The sequence below is a fragment of the Fusarium falciforme genome, chromosome 3 (genome assembly GCF_026873545.1).
Source record: "Fusarium falciforme chromosome 3, complete sequence".
NCBI lineage: Eukaryota > Fungi > Ascomycota > Sordariomycetes > Hypocreales > Nectriaceae > Fusarium > Fusarium falciforme.
The window spans coordinates 367,578-391,126 of record NC_070546.1 but is presented as its reverse complement, the minus strand read 5'-3'; the positions used below and the strand labels follow the sequence as shown (position 1 = coordinate 391,126).

Below are 23,549 nucleotides of genomic sequence, written 5' to 3'. Positions count from 1 at the left end.
CAGCATCACCAACTTCGTCGTCCCGATACCCATTGAAGCAATATCTGTAATTCATGAAGACTATCGTGTTTAGTGTTGTATCGCACACACATTCCTCGCTCGCTTCAAAGCGCAGCGGATATTAATACTATAACTAAAAGTACAAGCAGGCACAGCCTGCATCATCAAACCATGCCACCTTTTTCTTCATTGCTGCTGTCCATTAAATCCCGTAAACCCATCACCCATCCCGTCAAAACCTGGCTGCAGCTGGTACATCTGCGTCGCCCAGTTCATGTTCATATACTCGGTTTGCGGCGTCAAACCACCCGTCGGCATGAATTGGTCCGGCAGGATGGTGCCATCGCCGACTTGTGAGTAGAGCACGCTATTGTTCCAGGCGTGGACATCTGCTGGGGCCATCGTTGTTGGCATGCCCATTGGCGTCATGGAGGGTTGACGCACCAAGTCGTCAAGGCCGCCCGATAGAGTTGTCGTTGTAGGGAGGACCTCGCGCACCGTCTCGGGGATTTGGCTGCTTCCCCTCCTCACAACACCGCGAACAGTCCGTACACTGTCCCTATGGTTGAGTCCAGTTCCCATCATACTGCCGCTCTCCTCGGACCCGTCATCCATGACCACTCCAGAGTCTGGTCGAGGTAGGATACCGCGGCCCTTCCGCTGGACGACTGCTTGCGCGACCTGCGACCGAACAATCTCGTTCTTCTTGTTGCTGCGGTTGGTATAGGGCATGCTCTGCGCGTTTGTGATGCATTGGTCAAGAGTCTCCATGAAGCATTGGAAGAATTTTGTCGAGAGGGTGTCGAGGGTTTGTTTGTTCGAGATCAAGTTGTGGAGCGAGTTCGTGAGCTGAACAAAGGCCTGTTCGTAGTTGGCGGCGAGCTCAAAGTGCTCAATCACAGGTGTGTATTCTAGTGCAAGTCAGCAACTCGTTCGTCCTCTAATTGTTGTCAACAGGCACCTTACCATAGGGCTGGATGGCTTTGTCCTCGTCGTCCGGGAACACAATGTTCCAGATTTCCTTCCATTGAACGTCAGGAGAGGTACCGCTCGCTCGCTTTCGGCTCAGCAGCTTGGTAGCCGTGCTAGGATCAATGCCGCTCTCAGCGTCATGATCCGCAATATCACACATCAGCTCCTTAGGCAGTCGTTGGTGATCTCGCAGTTCCTTTCTCGTCACAAAGTCGCGGTTGCATCGGTCGCACACGTAGGATGAAGGGTCATCCCGCTTGTGTTGCTTGACGATGTGCTGTCTGCTGGGGATCAGCTGTGGTTCATCTACAAGAATAACCGGGTTCAACTAACCTGAGCTCTGCAAACTTGGGGAAATATGTCATGGCGCAGCTGTGATGATCCCTCACATTGAAACGATGCGGATTGCGCTTCCTGAACGGGCAGCTCAGGCGGAGATTCTCGTCCTCCTTAGGGTTTGGTCGAACACGCTTGGTCGGCAGATATCCCGAGCCGTCGCCGTCGCTAAACTCATCTCCTTCATCTTCACGCCTAACCTGCTTCTTCCGCTTACCGCCTCGTCCGCCCTCCTGGGATGGCGTCGACGACGATGAGCTCGAAGTCGACAAGGTGTGGGATAGTTGGCCATCAGATGCTGACTGCCAGATGTGCTGACTAATGTCTTGGGCGAAATTGGCGACGAGGCTCTGGACCTTGTCTGGAGATATTGATGCCTCACTGAGATCGACCCCGTAGATGAGTTGAAGGGTGTAATTGAGAACGAGATTGGCGTCCTCCGGCGAGACCTCTTCTTCCGCCGTCTCAGACCCTTCCTCGTCGGCATTGCAATCCGGCTCTTCCGAGTCACGCGATGAGGTCGGGGTCAAAACCCTCTCCTGCTTGACTGGCGACTCTGTGAGAGGGCTGGGACTTGTTTGAGCGACCTAATCATCCCAAAAGCGTTGGCAAATTCTTACCTTACAGGTGCAGGAGGCTCTTGAATGATGGCAGGCCTCTGATCCTCATGCAGATTGCGGATCTTGAGCTCAAACTGATCGGGGTAGCCGGTGACAATGGCGCCGTCATCCTCGTCATTGACAAAAGTCGAGCATGTGCCGCTGGAAGGATTGTGGCGATGACAAATGCGACTGGTGGGCCTTGAGCCGTCGAGTGTCGTGGCAGCAAACTGCTCGTGAATTGAACTAGCGTAGGTGGTGCTGATGGGACTGGCGAGAGTTGACAGCGAATGCGTCGTGGCAGAGTCTGGGACGTTGGCGGATGAGATGCTACTCATAGAAGACTCTGTAGGCGAACGAAGACGAAATGCGCCGGGCGTAAAGTGAAGACTCTCGGGGAGTCGCTTGGCTACTCGCGTGTCGCTCCTAAGGTTGGGGAACTTGGAGACGGCGCCGTCATTATGGCGTCCTTGCGCTTCTCGCACCCTGAGCGGGAGATGGTGAAGGCCTGTCTCGCCGATGCGACCGTTCTGGTCCGTCATTTGAAGCGGCTTTCAAGAGGGTTTTTGAAGAGTGTTAAAGCGATGGTGATGCAGGTCGTTTGGATGATGACGATAACCGAGTCGAGATATGAGACGAAAGGTAAGAAACACTTTAATCAAGTTGAAACAGCATAAACAATGCTTTGCTGCTGCCACTTAATTGCTGCTAAGGTTGCACCAAAAAAAAAGACAAGGAAATGAGAATGAGTGGCGATGAATGGGCAAGAAAAGAGGAAAAGGGAAATCAAGGAGTGAAAGATTAATTGTAGCAGAAAAGCTGAGATGAAACCCTCAAGTTATCTAATAATAAATGAATTGGAAGAGGAAGAAGGGAAGGGAGCCGGAGAGGGCGATGCATCCCCTCCGTCATCCTTTGATGCAGGGAAGAGAAGAAAAAGATGAGACACCAGTACTTAGAGAAGCTGAAATAGACCCGTCCCTAAGACAGCTGAGAAGGTACTGTAAATTCATTGAGATAGCCAATAGACATTTATATATGTATATCTTATTGTGATATTTTTCCTGTAATTTTTAGGATTTTATGTGAATTTACTTCTTCCAAACGTCGCAATATTCAAGAAGAATTCCTTTCTCACGATGCATCATTTATTTCACCACCCCGCAATTTGGCCCCCAGAAATACCTCCAGCGCCTCAGGGCAGGCTGCCTCGCCTACTTGAAAAAGCACCTCACCTCTGCACGTCACAGGAGGCCTGTATATCTAAATCCCTGCACTCGCTCCACCGTCAGGGGCCACCAAAGGGGCAAAGCTCCCTGGTGATCGCGTTGCCCCCAGCGTTCTGATTCGCTCGTGATGGCCGTTGTTGCATGGGCAGTGTCGCTTCCAGGCAGGCGATACGGTGGATGGTGCTGGTCAGCCCTACGGTTCGCCCTGGGAGGGGAGTTTGGGGGCCAAAATCTGGCGCTGTTTGATAGATGTCACGATCATTGTCAAAACAACCGTTTCAGGTTGGCAGGAGATTGTTGAGATGAGGCCAGATGTGTCATGTTTCATGCCATCAATTGCTGTCATTGAATGCCATTAGCCGCCATATGAAGCTGTCAACAAGGGAGTCATCGACAATCACCACCCTCCGACTCTAGGGTGAATAGCGTCAAACATGAGGCAGATTTCATGGCGCACAAGGGGAGCCAAGGCAGCAGTCCACGGGACGATAGCGTCAAATTATTCCAAGTATATACACTCTATACACAATGTCTATCACACCCTCACATCCATCTCCCTTCCACCACAAAATATTATTGCCTAATATTTGACCTGCAGCTATTAGAACATGCTCATAAACGCAGCCAATACCGCCAGACCAAGACCGAGCGCGGCATTCAGCTCCCGAGTCTGGCCAGCTGCATTGGTCGCCGCCTTCTTCGCCCCGGGCTCGCGTACCTTGGTGAGGGTCACATTGAACGCAGGGTTCCTAACAGCCGTGCTGACGCCCTCGTCGCCCTCGATGAAGACAAACTCGTCTAGGGGCAGGAAATCGTACACCTTGCGGTCCTGCGCGAACCATGACTGGCACGTGCCGTCCTTGAAGAAGAGTGCGCTCTCGTACTCGGCGTCCTGCTGGGATGTGGTCATGTCGAAGACGGTGCGCCATGCGGTTTGACCCTTCTTGTTCAGGTTTGTGGGGTACACGCGCGCGTCAACGTACTTGCTCTTCTCGACTTTGCCAGACTCGAGGGCGTCGAAGCTGTAGCTGCCGATATGGTTGAGGACGTCGAAGCCGCGGATCTGCCAGCTGTTGATGACCAGGCCGGGACCGTTGTCGACCTTGAATGAGATGCTCGAGTTGGTTTCCTTGTCGGCGTACTCGCCGGCAAAAGCCTCCTTGGCAGAGTCACGGCCGACCTTCTCGATTGCAGGAACGAGGGCGTTGATGACGGAGCTAAGAACAGTAGAGGTGACATATTGGTTGGCAGAAGCCTCCTTACCACCCGACATGATGGAGATGACAATGTCATAATCAGGGATGAGAACAGTTTGCGAGTGGTACAGCCCAAGGTCACCACTCTTGGTGTAGACGTCGATAAGGCGGCCATCAACGGTGATGTTATCGCCACGGAGGATCTCCCAAGGAGCTCCGACCTGGTAGCCCCAAGAGGCAGTGTTGGAGATGGGCTTCATCCACTTGCGAGTCTGGGCGGGGGGGAGGAACTTGTTGGTGAGGATACCCTCTGCGAGGAGGAGCATGTCAGCAACGGAAGAGAACATGCCACCGGCGCTATGAACAGTTAATGATAGCCGACGAGAGTGCATCATTGTTACTTACCTGTCGAACACGGCAAGAGAGGCATTCCATGTGGGTTCGCTCTCAGGGATAAAGAGATCCTCAACAGGGGGGGCCTTGCCGACATAAGTATTCTTCATGCCAACAACATCAAAGATGTCGCGCTTGAGAATCTCAGCAAAAGGCTTCTTGGCAGCAGCCTCAACCACAAGACCCAGCAGAGCAATGCCAACGTTGGAGTAGACGGGGTTGGTGAAAGGTCCATACACAGGAGGTCGGAGGTTGACCTGCTCAAGGAGATCCTTCTTGGTGCAGGGAATAGTGCCGGGAAGACCAGAGCATGTAGGACCCTCACCCTTAGCGAACTGGGGGAGACCCATCTGCGCCCAGGGAGCAGATCCGATGATTCCCAAATCCTGGGCCACTAGTACGGGTTAGCGAATCGTTCCAGAAGAGTAAGGTGACAGCTTACGGTCAACACCAATGCCAGAAAGGTGGCTAGCCAGAGATCCAACGGTGATGTCCTCCCACTTGAGCGAAAAGATCTCATCCTCCTTGGCAGTCTCGTTAAGCTCGGGAAGATACTTGAGGACAGAAGCCTCAAAGTCAATGTCGCTGTTCAGAAGAGCAGCAAGCACGGTGAACAGCTTAGAACCACTAGCAATTCGGAAAACGGTGTTCTCATCGACCTTGTCGGTGCCCTCACCAGTGTTGGGAGGCGTGAAGTGGTAGGTGAAGAGCGGGTCATCCTCGTGGATGGACTTGACACCGATCGATAGGGCTGAGGTGTTGAACTTGGAGGTGATCCGTTCTTCGAGGCCAGCCTTGAGCTTTGTAGCTGCGGTTTGAACAAGATTGCTCTCGCCTGGGGCTTGAGGAGCTGGGAAGACGGCGCCTAGAGGAGGGCATGCTTTGGCATCGACGAGGGAGAGTGCGCCGACGGCCACGGCGGCCACCAGCTTTGAGAAGGAAGGCATATTGGTGTTACAGTGCGTTGAAGAAAGGAAATGTTCTAACTGAGAACAAGGAAAGAAGCGAGTGATGAATGATGGAGGATGAGGATGAAGATTTCGTTATTTCCATGTCGAAGCAAGTAGTTATATACACAGATAGGAGCTCATACCATCACCATCAAGTTAAAGGGATCGTCAACAAGAACCACCCAAAGCTAGACGACGACTCGCTCATCCATGCCAGCTAATGCCGACAACCCGACCATGCCTCCACTTCAATTTGAAGATCCTCACAATATCCAGTGAGCGTGAAGTTGAAGGCGTCGACGACACGTTTGACCATCGCCATCTAATCTCGGACCTGTAGTGCGAGCATATCCCGTGGAGCCGATGCCGTATCGAGGCTCAGACTCGGGAACATGAAGGGAAGAAAGAGCCGCGCGGGCTGCGACGGCAGGGTCCGAGATGTTCGAGTCCGAGCGGACCAATAAGAGACGAGCAGCAAGGGTTGGCGATGGCTTCCATGTGGAGCAGCCTCAACGGTCAGGTCTTGTAAGGCTGAGGCGTTTTTACGCTTACCAAGGCATTGGAAGATGCAGGAACTTTGGCCTGCGTGCATTGATGAAACCGGTTGTTGGTGTTCCTTTCATTAGAGTTTTGCTTGTTTCTCGTGCAGAATGTGAGCCCTATTCCAGGCTTTGAATGTCAATTTCTTGGCGTTGGGCTTGGTGGCGGCAGTTGGCATGAGGTCATTCACTGTTTATTTTGCTTTCATGCCCCTCGACATCCTCAATCTTCTGTGTTAAGCTTTGATAGATTGTCAATGTCTTGACAGCCCGTTGCTATGAATATCGACCTTGGTTCAATGGCATCAGCTCGGTCGGAACTTACCGTAACCTTCGACACCCAGAAGCCAAAAAGAACCTCAAAATAAACCGAACTAGACATGAAACAAGAGACACTAAACAAGCTTCTCACCATGCCCCAGCAGCTCGTAGGGCTCCATCAATGACACCTCATCGTGGCTGCGTCTCACAGCCCCAGCCTTAGACGCGAACATCTTAACAGCGCCTCTCCGCGGGGCGGGCTGTGCTTAATTCCAGGGGTCCCTTGTAAGCATCAAGGCGGGCACGGCAGAAGGATCGGCCCCTGGTGATGACAAGCAATAAACAATCCCCATCGCCCGCCCTCTTTTCCCCTCATTGACGGGCTCGGACTCTGAACCTCGGACTTCTTGTTCTTGCCCTAATATTTTTTGCTAGTCTTGACTCTTCTTTGTTGTTAGCCGACATGATCTCACTCCCGTCTCAGATAAGTCCAAAGCCATCGGGACGCAAGGGGAGTAAAAAGGTCCGGACTGGCTGCATAACCTGCAAGTCCGTCTCCTCCTCATCTTGCTACTTCTTTGAACCTCTCATTGACATTGACCTAGGATTCGAAAAGTCAAGTGCGACGAAGCAAAGCCTCATTGTCTACGATGCATCAAAACAGGTCGCAAATGCGATGGCTATCGCCAGTCGCCAAACTCTTCCCCAGAGCCTCTGTCGCTTAGTCCCTCGCCTGGCTTTGGGTCTCCGGCTGAGACGCGCGCTTTTGATTACTACCGCTCGCGTACTTCTAGGATCTTGTCTGGACCGTCTGACACGGGCTTCTGGGGTGGTTTGGTTATCAAGATGAGCGCCTCGGAGCCAGCCGTGCGCCACGCGATATTGGCTATTAGCAGTCTTCACGAGGCTGTTGACTCTAGGAGCAGAACGGGACACAAGCTTGATACGCGATTTGCCTTTCGAGAGTATGGAAATGCTATCACGTCGTTGCGCAATTGGGCTCAACGCGATGAACCCTCAGCTATCCCACTCCTCGTCTGCATCCTCTTCATCTGCGTCGAGTTCCTGGCCGACCGCGACTCGGCTGCTCAGATGCACATCTGCCAGGGTCGAAAGATCCTCTCAGGTCTAGGCGACGGGCACTCTTCAACAATGGAAATGGTGAAGCGCTCGCTGGTGCCGATATACACGCGTCTAAGTCTCTCAAGTTTCCTCTTTGGCAGCCGCCCGGCCCCCATCCCAAACCACTTGAGAGCCTGGGCTGAGGTGCCCGCCGTGTTTGCGACGGTTGAAGAGGCTCGGTACGGGTTGTATCTGATACTGGATGAAGGCTTGCAGTTTGGTACAAGAGCGCATGCCCTTGCCTTTGATCCTAACTGCGACCCTCTAGTCATGCAGCAACTCCAGAACGAACAGCAACGGCTCTTGTCGCAAGTCAGCCGGTGGTACGCCGCCTTTACTGTCCTCACCTCGATGAGTCCTCAGTCTCCGGCCTTAGAGAGCCAGTTGAACATTCTCCGAATATATCATCAGGCAAGCCTGGTCTGGATATCCACATCCCTGCAAACATCCGAGCTTGCATTCGACGCGCATCTCCCGGCATTCGCATCCATCATCTCCCTCGCATCTTCCGTCATTGGCTCCATCCCCACAAACTCCAAGCTGGAGCCCTTCACCTTTGAGACGGAGCTCGTAGCTCCCGTGTACTGGACTGCGACCAAATGTCGCCATCCCTTGCTGCGACGAGCAGCCCTCAAGCTCCTAACTCGAGAGCAGATGCGGAACAGGCGGGAGAATCTCTGGCACGTCCGCGAAACGTCTGTGATTGCTGCTCGCATCATTGAGTTTGAAGAGTCCGACATCCAGGATCCCCTGGATCTCACATTAGGCTCTATGTCCACCAATCTGGATTCTTCAAGCCAAGGCTCTTCCGAGTCCGGGTCTTTCGACATCCACACGTGCAGCGCCAGGAAGATCAAGATTGACGTGTCGAGCCCTCCCACTCTCCCTGCACTACCGCCGACCTTTACCGATCCAACACCAGCAGAAAGTGTCGCAGGCAACACGCCTGGGAGCGGCGCGTCAAGCACGTCCTCACCAAGCAACATATCCGAGCCCATGTCGCCGATAACAGCCGCCCTCGAAGGTATTCAGCAGCTCGATACCGCCGCTCTCAAGTCGGCGAGTCTAGACTCGCCGTTTGGAGTCCCTGAGCACCGGCGGATCAAGAATGCCATCATCGGGGTAGCTGAGGATGGAGGGATTTGGACGACTTTCTTTCAGGATCCTGAGCCGGGGCAGACACAGTGGAAGGTTACGAGAGAGTTTTTGAGGTGTTAAAGATGCGATGGAATTTCAAGGAAGCGAGGAGTTGGTACTGGTGATTGTTAACTACGAATGATGGTTCTTCAGAGATGATGATGGGTTTCATGATTGAGCATTAGAGGTGTAGGAAATAGTGTTGATGATAGAAATGACATGCATGACATTACCAATTAAAGCTTGACTTGACACGTCACATGCTAAAATGATTTACGTTTTTGTCTCTTCATAGCCCATGCAGATTGGTTTAATCATGTCTCACAGTGGATGATTGCCGCTGCTTGTCTTGCTTCGCTTGCTACCCTAGGTCCATCATGGGAGAAATCAGAATGATGGATCAACCGCAATCAATGCCGTGTTACAAGGGCCTCGGGATATCGGAAGCGGGAAACAGTATTAAAATTATCATTTTAAAAGTAGTTTTCATGCTTGATATGCTTATTTGTAATAAACATGGCTGGCGTTCAGCTATCTGGTTGCCAAACCTGAATTGATTGATGGCCAGTGTAGGCGAACACAGCATCACGTTATCTCGGACATGGAACCATCGATTGGTATCCGTACACCGCAGGCTGGGTAGACTTCATATACGTCTAGGTATGTATGAAAGCATTATAGATCGGTTTCCAACATCAATGGGGTATCAGTATTCAGTGTGCTAACTATCATCATGTTCAACCTCTGGCCGCCTCTGCCACCAGCTTTCTCCGTTTATTCCGCTCATCTTGTTCAGCCAAGACCTTGGCCGTCAACGAGGCTGCAAACGAGTTGTTGATGCCGCTGATCCTGGAGTCCTCCTTCTTCCCCGACTTACCGTTCTCCTTGCCTGCGGCTTTGGCCTCCTCCTCCTTTACATCATCACCCTTGCGCTTCTTCTTCTTTTCTGACTTGTCCTTCTTCAATGTATGTGTCAACCCTTGGCCCTTGAGCTTCTCCATTCGCTTCTCTAGTCGCTCGACATCCGTCTCCGTGGTCGCCAGGACCGTAATGATGTTGTCCTCGCTGAACTCCACACCACACTCCGGACATGCCTTTTCTTGGATCTCCTTCATTGCCACGTCGGCGAATACGTGCCCGCAAGGAACTAGGTAGACAGCCTTGACGGCAGGACCCAGCTCCTTCATCGAGATGGGGCACACCCACTTGCTGCCGTTCTTGGACACCTTCAGCTTTGCCACATCTCGCAGAGACTTGATTCCTAAACTTGAGGGTGTGACATCGTTCGGATCGTCTGACGGCATCAATCCTTTTAGGATCGCTTCGTAGTTGTAAAGGCGCCCGCGCCAGTCCGAGACGACGGTGTCGATGTCGAGGGGTTCGCCACTGAGAGCGCAGTGAGCCCATGCATGAGCAAGCGATTCGAGCGCGGTGGCTTTCAGTTCGGAAACGGTCGGGGCACGCGCTGCGTTCTTGACAAGCTCGCGACGCTTGGGAATCGAGCCACCGTCATTACCCATGGTTGTTGATTGAGGGAAGATGCAGGGGATTCGATCGAGAGGCGCAGGCTGCGCGACAGGGGTGATGGAGTTCGAAGATGCGGTAAGAGGAGATTGAAGTCGCGTGGTCAGGTAAACGGAAACCCCAAGATGCGGATAGAATGGATGAGCGGCGCGTGGGATAGAAGATGGGCGAATAGTTGCGAGAGTGGAACATACAACCAAGGATCCTACCAGGTTGAGGCGATTCCTAATTCCTAAGATTTGGAGCTTATCGATAAGCTTTAACGTCTTTGTATCTGGTCCGTATTGAAAGTGGGCTGCACTGTCTGGTTTGCGTCTATTGGTGACGTAAAGTGAAACACGCCCGCAATTGACACTGTGCTAGCACCTCGGCACCGCTCCACGGCTGGCCCGCTAATTCTAAACCTCAGGTCAATCTAATGCCCTCCGCCTGACCCAAGCTACCAACCTCAACTTCCCCGTCAGCAACAACAAAGCGATGCGCCTGTGAAGGACGTTCGCTGAGCTGGTGCCTGCTTGAGGGCGGCGTTCATTAACTTATATACACATCAGAGCATCTCTTCTCGTCCCCTCGTTATCCGCGTTCCCCAAAAGCAGACGACACGTACTCGGCTGCGCGCTCCTCGTTGGACTCGAAGCTTGATCTCCAACTCCCCGCCCGACCTCAACCTTTGCCCGACCACGCGATCGCCCGCCTTCCGGGGCCTCCCTATCCCAGTACATGCGACGTTGATCGATCGAATCCAAGTGCCATACGGGCGACATGGCACAAGCACAGCAGGTCGCTTTAGAGCGGCTTGAATACATCACCCGTGGCCTTCGTTCGAGGTAGGCTTTGAGTGGCTGCTAGCTGCGCCTGATGAATCATGGATGCTAATTCTGCAGTAGGAGCGGCGACGATGTGCGCAAGCGGTCTGCGATACAGCTTCGCGAGCTCGTAGTTGTCTGCCATCGAGGTACGAGATCGGACGAAACCCCAGAACCGAGCTGCTGCTAACCTCCCCTTAGACCTGAGCCCCGATCAATTCATCGCCTTCTACAATGCCGTTAACAACAAGATTACGCACCTCATCACACATGGCAACGACTCTTCCGAACGCCTGGGCGGCATCTACGCTCTCGATGCGCTCATCGATTTCGAGGGCGTTGATATGTCCGCTAAATATACGCGTTTCACACAGAACTTGAAAACGATCCTCCGAGGAAAAGACATCAATCCGATGCAGCCTGCCGCGATCGCCCTGGGAAAGCTTTGTCGGCCTGGTGGTTCCTTGATATCTGAGTTGGTGGACTCGGAGGTCAACACAGCGCTCGAATGGCTCCAGAACGACCGTGTGGAGGAGCGACGATATAGTGCGGTGCTTGTTCTTCGAGAACTCGCTCGCAGCGCGCCGACTTTGATGTATCAATACATCCCGACCATCTTCGACTGGATCTGGGTTGGACTTAGGGATTCCAGACAGCTCATCCGTGCGACGTCGGCAGAGACAGTTAGCGCCTGCTTCCGAATCCTCCGCGAGCGAGACCAAGAGATGAAGCAGTTGTGGATGAGCAAGATTTACAATGAAGCGAAGCAAGGACTCAAGGTTAACACAGTCGAGTCCGTCCACGGTTCACTACTCGTCCTGAAGGAGCTCCTCGAGCAGGGAGCCATGTACATGCAGGAACACTACCAGCAGGCTTGTGAAATTGTTTTCAAGCACAAGGATCACCGCGACCCGACCATCAGAAAGACCGTGGTGCTTCTGATCCCCGATCTGGCCAGCTATTCCCCAGCTGACTTTGCTCACACATGGCTACACAAGTTCATGGTCTACTTGTCTGGCATGCTTAAGAAGGACAAGGAGCGTAATGACGCTTTCCTTGCCATCGGTAACATCGCCAACTCGGTCAAAAGCGCAATCGCTCCCTACCTCGATGGCGTGCTCATCTACGTGCGCGAAGGCCTCAGCATTCAGTCTCGTAAGAGAGGCTCAGTGGACCCCGTCTTTGACTGCATCAGCCGACTTGCCGTGGCTGTCGGCCAGACACTGAGCAAGTACATGGAAGCACTGCTGGACCCCATCTTTGCGTGTGACCTCACTCCCAAGCTCACCCAGGCCCTTGTCGACATGGCCTTCTATATCCCACCCGTCAAGCCGACAATCCAGGAGAGACTACTGGACATGCTCAGCGTAGTTCTGTGTGGTGAACCTTTCAAGCCTCTTGGCGCACCACAGCCAAACACACTCAACTCGGTGCCGATTATCCCCAAGGACGCCAAGGACCCCCTGGCTTATGAGCACCGGAGGGCCGAGGTGAAGCTGGCGCTTAACACTCTCGGAAGCTTCGACTTCTCCGGTCATGTTCTGAACGAGTTTGTGCGTGACGTGGCGATCAAGTACGTGGAGGATGAGGATCCGGAAATTCGTGAAGCTGCGGCCTTGACCTGCTGCCAGCTTTACGTCCGTGACCCCATTGTCAACCAGACCAGTTACCATGCGCTCCAGGTTGTCGGCGATGTCATTGAGAAGCTCTTGACCGTCGGAGTCTCAGACCCAGAACCTAACATCAGACGGACCGTCCTGGCGGCTCTTGACGAGCGATTTGACCGACATCTAGCCAAGGCGGAAAACATTCGCATCCTGTTCTTCGCTCTCAACGACGAGGTCTTTTCGATTCGAGAAGTTGCCATCTCCATCATTGGTCGTCTGGCTAGATACAACCCGGCATATGTCATCCCTTCGCTTCGCAAGACTCTCATTCAGATGCTCACTGAGCTTGAGTTCTCCGACGTCGCCCGTAGCAAGGAAGAGAGTGCCAAGCTCCTGAGTCTCTTGGTTCAGAATGCGCAGTCCCTCATCAAGCCCTATGTCGAGCCCATGATTTCGGTTCTACTTCCCAAGGCGAACGACTCTAACCCTTCAGTGGCGGCCACCATTCTCAAGGCGATTGGTGAGCTTGCAACTGTGGGCGGCGAGGACATGCTGCCATACAAGGACCGCCTGATGCCGCTCATCATTGATGCGCTGCAAGACCAGAGCTCCAACTCGAAGCGAGAAGCTGCTCTGCACGCCCTGGGACAGTTGGCCAGCAACTCCGGCTATGTCATCGAGCCCTACCTTGAATATCCACAGCTCTTGGAGATTCTCCAGAGCATTATCCGAACCGAGGGACAACGAGCGCCATTGCGACAGGAAACCATCAAACTGATGGGTATCCTTGGTGCCCTCGATCCTTACAAGCATCAGGTAGGTTTTCCGAGAACTCTTCTCATAAATTGGATACTAATCGAGCTCACAGGTCGAAGAACGAACACCAGATGCCCGACGTCTCGAGTCCAACCAGATGACAGACATCTCCCTCATGATGACGGGCTTGACTCCATCAAACAAGGAGTATTTCCCGACCGTCGTTATCAACGCGCTTCTGCAAATCCTCAAAGATCCATCTCTAGTCCAGCATCACGCAGCTGTGATTGAAGCGATTATGAACATCTTTCGCACCCTGGGACTGGAGTGTGTGTCGTTTCTTGATAGAATCATACCGGCCTTCCTCCATGTCATCAGGTCAGCTACCTCCACAAGATTGGAGTCCTACTTCAACCAGTTGGCAACTCTCGTCAGCATTGTCCGACAGCATATCAGAAATTATCTCCCGGACATTGTCGAGATCTTGCAAGAATACTGGCATACCTCACCATCGCTTCAGACCACCATCATGTCTCTTGTTGAGGCCATCTCGAGATCTCTTGAGGGAGAGTTCAAGATTTACCTGGCCAGTCTTCTTCCGCTGATGCTCGGCGTTCTTGACAAGGACACCTCTGCCAAGCGCACCCCATCGGAGAGGGTGATGCATGCTTTCCTGGTGTTCGGTGCGAGTGCCGAAGAGTACATGCATCTCATCATTCCTGTGATTGTCCGCACATTCGAGAAGCAGGGCCAGCCTACCTTCATTCGAAAGCAGGCTATCGACACAATTGGAAAGATCTCGCGTCAAGTCAACCTCAATGACTACGCTGCAAAGATTATCCACCCCTTGACACGTGTGTTGGACATGGGAGAGCCTCAGCTGCGACTGGCTGCTCTAGACACCCTCTGCGCCCTCATCCAGCAGCTGGGCAAGGATTACCTCCACTTTATGGGTACCGTCAACAAGACTATCAACCAGCATCAGATCCAGCACCCCAACTACGAGCTTTTTGTCAGCAAGCTCCAGAAAGGCGAGGTTCTGCCTCAGGATCTGAGCTCTGCCGACCGATTTGCCGATGGATCGGAGGAGCCCACCTTTGCTGATCAAGGAACGAAGAAGCTGGAGATGAACGCCATTCATCTCAAGGCTGCTTGGGACACTAAGGGCAAGTCGACCAAGGAAGATTGGCAAGAATGGCTGCGACGATTCAGCACAACTCTCCTGACTGAATCCCCGAACCACGCCTTGCGAGCCTGTGCTAGTCTCGCAAGCGTTTACCTGCCTCTAGCACGAGAACTGTTCAACTCGGCGTTTGTGTCATGCTGGAGCGAGCTGTACGAACAGTTCCAGGACGAGCTCATCCAGAACATCGAAAGCGCCATCAAGTCAGAGAATGTCCCACCTGATCTGCTTGGACTTCTGCTCAACCTTGCCGAGTTTATGGAGCATGACGACAAGGCTTTGCCGATTGACATTCGGGTGCTGGGTAGGGAGGCTGCTCGCTGTCACGCCTATGCAAAGGCCTTGCACTACAAGGAACTCGAGTTCTTGCAGGACCAGAGCAGTGGCGCTGTCGAGGCCCTGATCGTTATCAACAACCAGCTTCAGCAGTCTGATGCTGCTATCGGTATTCTCCGCAAAGCTCAATTGTATAAGGAAGGCATTCAGCTGCGGGAGACATGGTTCGAGAAGTTGGAGCGATGGGAGGAAGCACTGGCTTTCTACAACAAGCGAGAGTCGGAGGTGCCTGAAGACCAGGCGATTCCTGTCGACATTGTCATGGGTAAGATGCGTTGTTTGCACGCCCTGGGCGAGTGGGAAGCACTGGCTACCTTGACGGGCAGCACCTGGGCCAACTCGACGCCCGAGGTCCAGAGGATGATAGCGCCCCTCGCCACGGCTGCTGCATGGGGTCTGAATAAGTGGGACTCCATGGACAACTATCTCTCGTCACTCAAGAGGTACTCGCCTGACCGATCATTCTTTGGAGCAATCTTGGCTCTCCACCGTAACCAGTTCCGTGAGGCCATCGCCTGCGTGCAGCAAGCCCGAGAAGGACTGGACACCGAGCTGAGCGCGTTGGTTAGCGAGTCGTACAACCGAGCGTACCAGGTTGTGGTCCGAGTCCAGATGCTCGCTGAGCTGGAGGAGCTCATCGTCTACAAGCAATGTGACGAGAAGAAGCAGGCCATCATGAGGCGAACCTGGGAGACTCGACTGAAGGGTTGCCAGAGGAACGTCGAGGTTTGGCAGCGCATGCTGCGACTGCGTGCTATAGTGATTGCACCGTCGGAGAACATGCACATGTGGATCAAGTTTGCCAACCTGTGCCGCAAGTCTGGCAGAATGGGACTGGCCGAGAAGTCGCTCAAGCAACTCATTGGCAGCGACGCTCCTCTAGAGTCTATGATCCCCTACTGGAACGAGAGGCCGACGGCGCCCGGGCCTAGGAACACGGCGGCGCAAGTCATCTACGCTGTGCTCAAGTATCAGTGGGAGCTAGGACAGCAGCCCGGTTATAAGTTGTCTGGTACCGCTGAGAAGACTCTGTACTGCCTGCGCAAGTTTACCAACGATGCCGCCCATCGCCTGGATATCGCTAGGGCCCATCTCAGTGCTCAGACTGGCGGCGATATGGGTATGGCCACCGAGTATGGCTTCCAGAATCAGATGGACCCTTCCCTCATGAGCCCACAGACTCAACGCGCCTTGTATGACCAGACGGTGCTGCTGGCCAAATGCTACCTCAGACAGGGCGAGTGGTTGATTGCTCTCAACAAGGACGACTGGCAATACACCCAGGTCCAGGACATTCTTACCTCCTACTCGCAAGCGACAAAGTACAACCCTCGATGGTATAAGGCCTGGCATGCCTGGGCACTAGCCAACTTTGAGATTGTCCAGGCGCTGTCAGCGAGAAACGAAGGCCACTTGTCAAGGACGGATCAGGCTATGGTGATAGAACACGTTGTCCCGGCCGTCAAGGGCTTCTTCAAGTCGATTGCCCTGTCAGCGGGAAGCTCGCTGCAGGATACCCTCCGGTTGCTCACGCTCTGGTTCACACATGGAGGCAGTGCCGATGTCAACGCGGCCGTGACAGAAGGCTTTGCCAACGTCAGCGTCGACACATGGCTGGAGGTCATTCCTCAGCTCATTGCCAGAATCAACCAGCCTAACAAGCGCGTCCAGCAGTCCGTTCATAACCTGCTCGCTGATGTCGGACGAGCTCACCCCCAGGCTCTGGTGTACCCTCTGACCGTGGCTATGAAGTCGTGGCAGAATACCCGTAGATCGCGCTCTGCCGCCCAGATTATGGACAGCATGCGACAGCACAGCGCGAACCTGGTTGCCCAGGCTGACACGGTCAGTCATGAGCTGATCCGTGTGGCTGTCTTGTGGCATGAGCTCTGGCACGAGGGACTGGAAGAAGCATCTCGACTGTACTTTGGCGATCACAACATTGAAGGGATGTTTGCGACTCTTGAGCCACTGCACGAGCTTCTCGAGCGAGGACCCGAGACCCTTCGAGAGATCTCTTTTGCCCAGGCCTTTGGCCGGGATCTGAAGGAGGCTCAAGATTGGTGCCGACAATACGAGACAAGCCAGGATGTCAACGATCTTAACCAAGCCTGGGACCTGTACTATCAGGTTTTCCGCAGGATCAGCAGACAGCTACCTCAGGTTACGACCCTGGAGTTGACCTATTGCTCACCCAAGCTGCTTAACGCCAAGAACCTTGACCTGGCTGTCCCCGGAACGTACAAGAGCGGACAGCCGATCGTGAGGATAATGTCCTTCGAGACGACGTTTAGCGTTATCAACTCTAAGCAGCGGCCGCGGAAGCTCAACATCAACGGCAGCGATGGCAAGTCATCAGCCTTCCTGCTCAAGGGCCACGAAGATATTCGCCAGGACGAACGAGTTATGCAGCTGTTTGGCCTGTGCAACACCCTCCTGGCCCACGACTCGGAGTGCTACAAGCGCCACCTCAACATCCAGCGGTATCCGGCCATCCCGCTATCGCAGAATAGTGGTCTGCTGGGTTGGGTTCCCAACAGCGATACTCTCCACGTGCTGATTAGGGAATACCGCGAGAGTCGCAAGATCCTGCTCAACATTGAGCACCGCATCATGCTCCAGATGGCGCCCGATTACGACAACCTGACCTTGATGCAGAAAGTCGAGGTCTTTGGTTATGCGCTTGACAACACAACGGGCCAAGATCTGTACCGTGTGCTGTGGCTCAAGTCCAAGTCGTCAGAGGCCTGGCTTGAGAGAAGAACAAACTACACACGCTCGCTGGGTGTCATGTCCATGGTGGGCTACATCCTGGGTCTGGGAGATCGTCATCCTTCCAACCTGATGCTCGACCGAGTCACCGGCAAGATCATCCACATTGATTTCGGTGACTGTTTCGAGGTTGCCATGAAGCGAGAGAAATACCCCGAGCGCGTTCCCTTCCGACTGACTCGCATGCTGACGTATGCGATGGAGGTCAGCAACATTGAGGGTAGTTTCAGGATTACATGCGAGAATGTGATGAGGGTGTTGAGAGACAACAAGGAGAGTGTCATGGCTGTTCTGGAAGCGGTGAGTTGCCTTAATTCTTGTGATATGATGTGATACTAACAGGTGATAGTTCATCCATGACCCCCTTCTTACCTGGAGATTGACCAACGCTGCCTCGCCAGCAGGCCCCAACTTCCGCTCTGATAGAGACGCACCGATCCCTGGCGCAGGAGGAGCTCGAGCTAGACGCCAGTCCATCCTCGACAGCGACGTTGCACCCTCTGAACTCCTCAACGCAGCTGAGACCTCTGCACCACCATCACGAAGCCGGGCCAGGACCAACAGCTCAGCAGCGCAAGACGGCAACCCCATGGTTAACGGCGCCCAGGAGGTGGAGAGCCAGAACGCGCGGGCAGTCGAGGTGCTGGACCGCGTGGCGCAGAAGCTCACGGGTCGGGACTTCAAGAACAATGAAGAACTCGACGTGATCAACCAGGTCAACAAGCTCATCATGGAGGCGACCAAGCTGGAGAATCTGTGCCAGCACTATATCGGATGGTGCAGCTTCTGGTAGACGGGGGCCGTCTCTGCGTGGATCTGAGATACCCCCTTGTTTTGTAGATGTGTTTAGAGGAGTTGGGAGGGCTTTGATGATTGATATCAGGGATTGATTCATTATGCGAATGTGAAAGGGGGAAGGGAATTGCCTCTTTTTTGCGTGTGGAGATGTAATTGATGTACGAGCGAGTAGCATGTGTTATACAGTCACGACTTGGCTGTCTTGTACAGTCACTCAAGCGATGCCGGTGATTAGTTTACTCTATCAGCGTGTATAGGTCAAGTCAAAGTCAAAGTCTTGTTTTATATGCGATAGCAGGCATAGTATTTACCTTGGTCCATCTCCTTATAGCTCATCCTTTCCTCGAAAGGCCTGCCTCGCAGCGACCTCCTGAAAGTCACAGGCAGCCGGCGTTCCAACCTCCATCTTGTAGACACACTTTTCCGCCTCGCTGACCCTCCAGAGCTCCTCGGTCTCTGAGCAGCCCAGCCAAACGTCGGTCCGCCTCTTGGGGCCGTTCCAGCACTGCTGTCCATCCTCGTACCGGAGAACAATGCGCTCTCCCTTGCCGAGGCTCTTTCCGTCGAGGCGCTCCTCGTCGTCGGCGATGTCGCTGTCGATGCGGTTGAAGAAACCCATGGAGCTGTGGCCGTGGCCCTTCTTTGACTTTTGCATCGTCTTGTCGAGCCAGCAGTGCTCGTATGTGTACTCTCCCGCATCGAGGCTGATGCACTTGCCCTTGAGGGCGCGGAAGATGCCCTCCGGGCCGTAGTCCTTGTCGAGGTCTGCCTGCTCTGACTCGAGGGACTTGGCCTTCTTCTCGAGGTCTCTGTCGGCGGCTGCGAGGGCCTCGCGGGCGGCGCGGACGAGGGTGGATTCTTGGCCGGGGGCTGTGTTGTCGGCGAGGAGACCGTTTGTGACGAGCCAGACGCGGAGGGAGTCGAGGGTGCCGTGGAGGAGGGAGCGGGCGAAGGATGGGAGGTAGGCTTCAAAGTTGTAGACTGGACATGTTAGTGATGAGCCTGTAGATAGGGTTGATGTGACTTACTGATGTCGGTGTCGCTGCCGTCAGCCTCCTCAAACTCCTTCCAGTTAACTCCATTGCTCTCGCTATCCTCCCTGAGGACACTCAAGAGATCAGCGTCATTAACGTCTTGCCTCTGACCCTTCTCAGACTCGACACGAGCCGAGTAGTCCTCAAAAGACCTGATGGCAGATTTGACACCCTCATCGTTGAAGTTGGGGTTATACTCGGACTTGAACTTTGTCAGGAGCTCCTCCAGCTCACCGACTCGGTCCTTGAGCGCGTCGCGCTGGTCGACGACGTTGTTGAGTGTATCCCTGAGCTCGTTGACGCGTGCCTTGGCCAATCCGACGAGAACACCCAGCTTTCCACCGCTGCCTTCGCCGCGGACGACCTTGCCCTTTTCCTCCTGCTCGACTTCGCGGTGCTTCTTGGCTAGCTCTTCTCTCTTGGCCTCGAGGTTGGCAATCTCCTTCTTGAGGTCGGCGACCTTGGCTTCGACCTGTTGACGGAGAGACTGAGCTTCCTTGATGAGAATGTCTCGTTGCTTGGATGCCTTTTCCATATTCTTTCGCTTCTCTTCTTCTAACCTTCTGTATTCCTTGCCAATCTCGGCACATCGGTTCTCACACTTGACACCGCCTACACCACTGTACTCCTCGGTGCCATCACAGCAGATATCGTAATCGCACACGCCGTCATTGACATAACTGAAAGGCACGTACATGCCAATGTGACCCTCATTGGCGCACCAGAAGCCAGGAAGAGCATTGGTAGTGTTGGTCGTGCCAGAGGCGGAACCGGCAAGGGGCTGCTCGGGGGAGAGAGGATCGATGTTGGCGCAGGCAGCGGTGCCAGGTTCGTCGGAGCCGTCGGGACAATCGCACGAGTTATCATTGATCTGGCTCAAGCTCAGCTTGATGGCGGCGTTTGTGATGCAAGAGAAGGACTCCTTGCCATCGTAGTGAGCGGCGACTTCATAGCTGTTAGCTCAAGCTTGGTGATAGCTTCGGGAGGGTAACAAACATTCAGGGCCTACACCTCTTGGCAGACTGCCAGCAGCGGCCAATGTAAAGGCGTAGATAGCGCTCAGCAGCGCCACGGAGCTTGGATGCTGCATTTTGTACGTGTCGAGGCTCTAAATGTTCAAATATCGAAGCTCTCGCTCTCGTTGAGAGTTGGAGTTGGACAGGTCAGCCAGAAGGAGACGACGACAAGGGAGAGGTACCCACTGACACTAAACTGCAGGGGACTTGACACCCCCTGGGCGGTAAATGTTCGGGGCTTGTTGGACCCACTGGAGGGGTGAGGGCACTAAAAGGTGGGGGATAAGAAAGAAAAAATGTTGCCCCTCCAAAGAAAACACCAAGAGTCACCAACTGAGAATATCGATATTCTTCGTCTTCTCTGATACAGATTATACAAGATGGCCCCTACAGGTCAAGAGGCCATCAAGGCCCTTAGCACCCTCGTCGAAACAGCAACGACCCTTCTCAAACAGCTCCAGTCCGTCCTTACCGAAATCCAACGAAACCCATCCTCCTCGTCCACATCAGATTCCAACGCCAAAGACATCGATGCCCTAGCTCTCGCCCGCGACTCGTCTTCCCTCATCCGAGCCCACGGAACAAAGATTTCTCTTCTCGTCATCAACGAACCCTTTACACCGAGCGCTGTGGCCACCGTTATTCGAGAACTCGCCAAGGGTCCTATCCCCGGATTGGCCAGTGCCGCGCAAGCTTGCGAGACGAAGCTTTACACTGCTGTGGTCCGGAAGGAGCTTGCTTATAGAGCGCAAAAAGTTCTGGCTGAGCTAGACAAGCTACTGCAGAAGGTCCCCAAGGATGGCAAGGTTCTCTCAGGTGGAAACAGAGACGGCGGAAAGGGCAGTCTCGCTCTGACGGGTATGCTGTGGTCAGCTTGCGATGATGTTATTGGCTTGGCTACCATGGGCGTTGGAGGTTTCTTTGTCAAGAAGGCGGAACAATGGAGAGACACACTCAAGGATGTTATGGAGGAGATGAAGGAATGGGGAGACGAGGAACCCGACGACGACGACGAAGACGAAGATGAGGTGGACGACCTGGCAGATCAACTCGGCGACGCCTCCATCTCAAAGCAAGACATGCTCGACGACCTCATGAACTCAGGAGGAACAATCCCCAGATCGGACCCCGACAAGATCCGTCCCCGTCTCGACTCAACTCTCAAACGTCTCCGGATGGTCGTCCTCCTCTACCAAGCCATCTCCAAGCGCCGCTTCAAGAAACTCCCCAAGGATACCACCAAATTCGACATGCCCCAGCGACTAGACAAGACGGCCAACGTGCTAGAGGGGCTACCGGATCAGTTTGGTGACTTGGCTGGTGCATTTTATGATCTTGATCCTGAGGAGATTGATAGACTTATGGAGGAGTGCTTTGAGAGCGCTGCCGGGGTTGGTGAGGTTCTTAAACTGGGATGGCAGGGCGAAAAGGACGAGTTTACGGAGTGGATAGAAAAGTTTCAGGTTGAAGTCAAGAAGACATGATGTCTTTTTGTCTAAAAATACAAAGACTATCAAGATGATCCAGTCTCACGAAAGTATACACGCCAGCTTCATGCCAGGCAAAGCATCTACAACCCAATAGCCAAGGCATTAAAGTTGACATATCCCGTCGACGGCAGATTAGCAGTAATAGCACTTCCAACGACACTTCGACCTCCCATCTCAAGCTTAACTTCGCCGAGGCTGCCATCAAAGGGGACTTCAAAATAGCTCGCCCTGGTACCGGTGCCGTTGGCGATGAATCGCTCTTCTCGAGAGTCTCCGATCTTGATGAGGACTTCTTCTTCACCTGTTGTGATGGCTACGACGCTGACGACGTCTTTGGCGCCGACGCTTGCGCTCTCGGAACCGCCTTGACCCCAGACTGTGCCTCCATCGGAACCGAGGGTAGCAGATGTGGTTCTATACCAAGCAACGGCCGTCTCTCCATTGGGAAGAGGCACATCAGGAGTCCCAGCCTTGTACGCCTGAATAAAATAAGGCAACACAGACCTCAGGGCAGAATGTTCATATCCATCGACATAAACCTCTGCACCGCCAACAATCTGCGAAGGAACAGTATCCCCAATGTAGCTCGACTCGCTGAAATCGTTCCACGTGATGATTTCGATGGAATCGGGGAGGACGTCGAGGACTTGGAGCCAGCGGTCGTACCAGAGGGATTCACTGGATGAGTACCAGTTCTTGCCCCATTCCGCGAGGTCTTGCATTTTGTTAATAGGGGTTTGGTGGTGGAAGGAGGGGGAGATACTTACTGACGTAGAATGAAGGGCTAACTCCCATCATGAAAGGCTTTTCGCCGAGGACCGACTTGTATAGCTTGTCTTCGTCGGCTGTCATCTTCGTTTCTCCAGCCTTAGGCCAAGCATTCCACGAAACTGCACTCATTAGCATAAGCCCAACCCCCTTTCAACAAACACTTACAGGCTCCATCAACAATACTCAACTTATCCCTCAGCCCATCAGGTCCAATACTACTCCAGTCCGGCACCAAAAAGATACCCCCCGTCTGCTGCCTAACACCCTCCCACTGATCCGCCCACCCAGTCCCCTCAAAAGTACTAACAAGCGGCCTCCCATCCCTCTTGACCTGTGCCCCCGAGTCCTTAAACGTATTGATAAGATCAACAACGGCGGGAGAATCCCAAGAACTCGTCTGCATGTCAAACGAGAGGAACAGGCCGAACGAGGCGGCTTCGGCGGCTGCGTAGGCTTGGTGGAGCTGGGTCAGGGTCCAGGTGTCTGTGCCGATGTTGAGGGCGAAACCGTCGATTCCCACTGCTTTTGCGTCGGAAATGTCTTTTTGCCATTGTTCGGGGGATTGGCCATCGGTGAGGCCGACCTGAGCTTGTGTTAGATGGGAATTTTGCGAAGGAGGAATATGGTCAAATACCATGTAATGGGCGTAGACCTGGCGAGACATGCTGCGTCGTGCGATACACATGGGTAACGGATGGAAGAGTTAAAGGAATCCTGCGTTG

General features: G+C 53.6%; 8 protein-coding genes across 8 annotated transcripts; 3 read left to right on the top strand and 5 right to left on the bottom strand.

The window, feature by feature from the left end:
• Nucleotides 1-186: 186 nt before the first annotated feature.
• Nucleotides 187-2,449, bottom strand: NCS54_00344000 (C2H2-type domain-containing protein; the record flags this gene model as incomplete). The annotated part of the gene is made up of 4 exons (XM_053149014.1): nucleotides 187-911; nucleotides 967-1,253; nucleotides 1,306-1,875; nucleotides 1,929-2,449. The coding sequence occupies 4 exons, from the start codon at nucleotides 2,447-2,449 to the stop codon at nucleotides 187-189; spliced, it is 2,103 nt and encodes a 700-aa protein (XP_053004989.1).
• A 1,288-nt stretch (nucleotides 2,450-3,737) lies between these two features.
• Nucleotides 3,738-5,672, bottom strand: NCS54_00343900 (Beta-lactamase domain-containing protein; the record flags this gene model as incomplete). Its single annotated transcript, XM_053149013.1, has 3 exons — nucleotides 3,738-4,689; nucleotides 4,738-5,119; nucleotides 5,168-5,672. 3 exons carry the CDS (start codon nucleotides 5,670-5,672, stop codon nucleotides 3,738-3,740), a joined length of 1,839 nt encoding a protein of 612 aa, XP_053004988.1.
• Nucleotides 5,673-6,866: 1,194 nt separating this feature from the next.
• NCS54_00343800 (Zn(2)-C6 fungal-type domain-containing protein) lies at nucleotides 6,867-8,815 on the top strand (the record flags this gene model as incomplete). The annotated part of the gene is made up of 2 exons (XM_053149012.1): nucleotides 6,867-7,024; nucleotides 7,081-8,815. Exons 1-2 carry the CDS (start codon nucleotides 6,939-6,941, stop codon nucleotides 8,813-8,815), a joined length of 1,821 nt encoding a protein of 606 aa, XP_053004987.1. The 5' UTR covers nucleotides 6,867-6,938.
• Nucleotides 8,816-9,471: 656 nt separating this feature from the next.
• NCS54_00343700 (Replication termination factor 2) lies at nucleotides 9,472-10,440 on the bottom strand (the record flags this gene model as incomplete). The annotated part of the gene is made up of 1 exon (XM_053149011.1): nucleotides 9,472-10,440. Exon 1 carries the CDS (start codon nucleotides 10,252-10,254, stop codon nucleotides 9,472-9,474), a length of 783 nt encoding a protein of 260 aa, XP_053004986.1. The 5' UTR covers nucleotides 10,255-10,440.
• Nucleotides 10,441-11,020: 580 nt separating this feature from the next.
• On the top strand, nucleotides 11,021-18,511 carry NCS54_00343600 (Non-specific serine/threonine protein kinase; the record flags this gene model as incomplete). Its single annotated transcript, XM_053149010.1, has 5 exons — nucleotides 11,021-11,085; nucleotides 11,146-11,213; nucleotides 11,266-13,487; nucleotides 13,540-18,018; nucleotides 18,068-18,511. 5 exons carry the CDS (start codon nucleotides 11,021-11,023, stop codon nucleotides 18,509-18,511), a joined length of 7,278 nt encoding a protein of 2,425 aa, XP_053004985.1.
• A 330-nt stretch (nucleotides 18,512-18,841) lies between these two features.
• On the bottom strand, nucleotides 18,842-20,640 carry NCS54_00343500 (Glucosidase 2 subunit beta; the record flags this gene model as incomplete). The annotated part of the gene is made up of 3 exons (XM_053149009.1): nucleotides 18,842-19,497; nucleotides 19,545-20,495; nucleotides 20,547-20,640. The coding sequence occupies 3 exons, from the start codon at nucleotides 20,638-20,640 to the stop codon at nucleotides 18,842-18,844; spliced, it is 1,701 nt and encodes a 566-aa protein (XP_053004984.1).
• A 306-nt stretch (nucleotides 20,641-20,946) lies between these two features.
• On the top strand, nucleotides 20,947-22,050 carry NCS54_00343400 (Hypothetical protein; the record flags this gene model as incomplete). The annotated part of the gene is made up of 1 exon (XM_053149008.1): nucleotides 20,947-22,050. The coding sequence occupies one exon, from the start codon at nucleotides 20,947-20,949 to the stop codon at nucleotides 22,048-22,050; it is 1,104 nt and encodes a 367-aa protein (XP_053004983.1).
• Nucleotides 22,051-22,136: 86 nt separating this feature from the next.
• Nucleotides 22,137-23,512, bottom strand: NCS54_00343300 (Hypothetical protein; the record flags this gene model as incomplete). Its single annotated transcript, XM_053149007.1, has 3 exons — nucleotides 22,137-22,771; nucleotides 22,824-22,946; nucleotides 22,993-23,512. The coding sequence occupies 3 exons, from the start codon at nucleotides 23,510-23,512 to the stop codon at nucleotides 22,137-22,139; spliced, it is 1,278 nt and encodes a 425-aa protein (XP_053004982.1).
• Nucleotides 23,513-23,549: the final 37 nt, after the last annotated feature.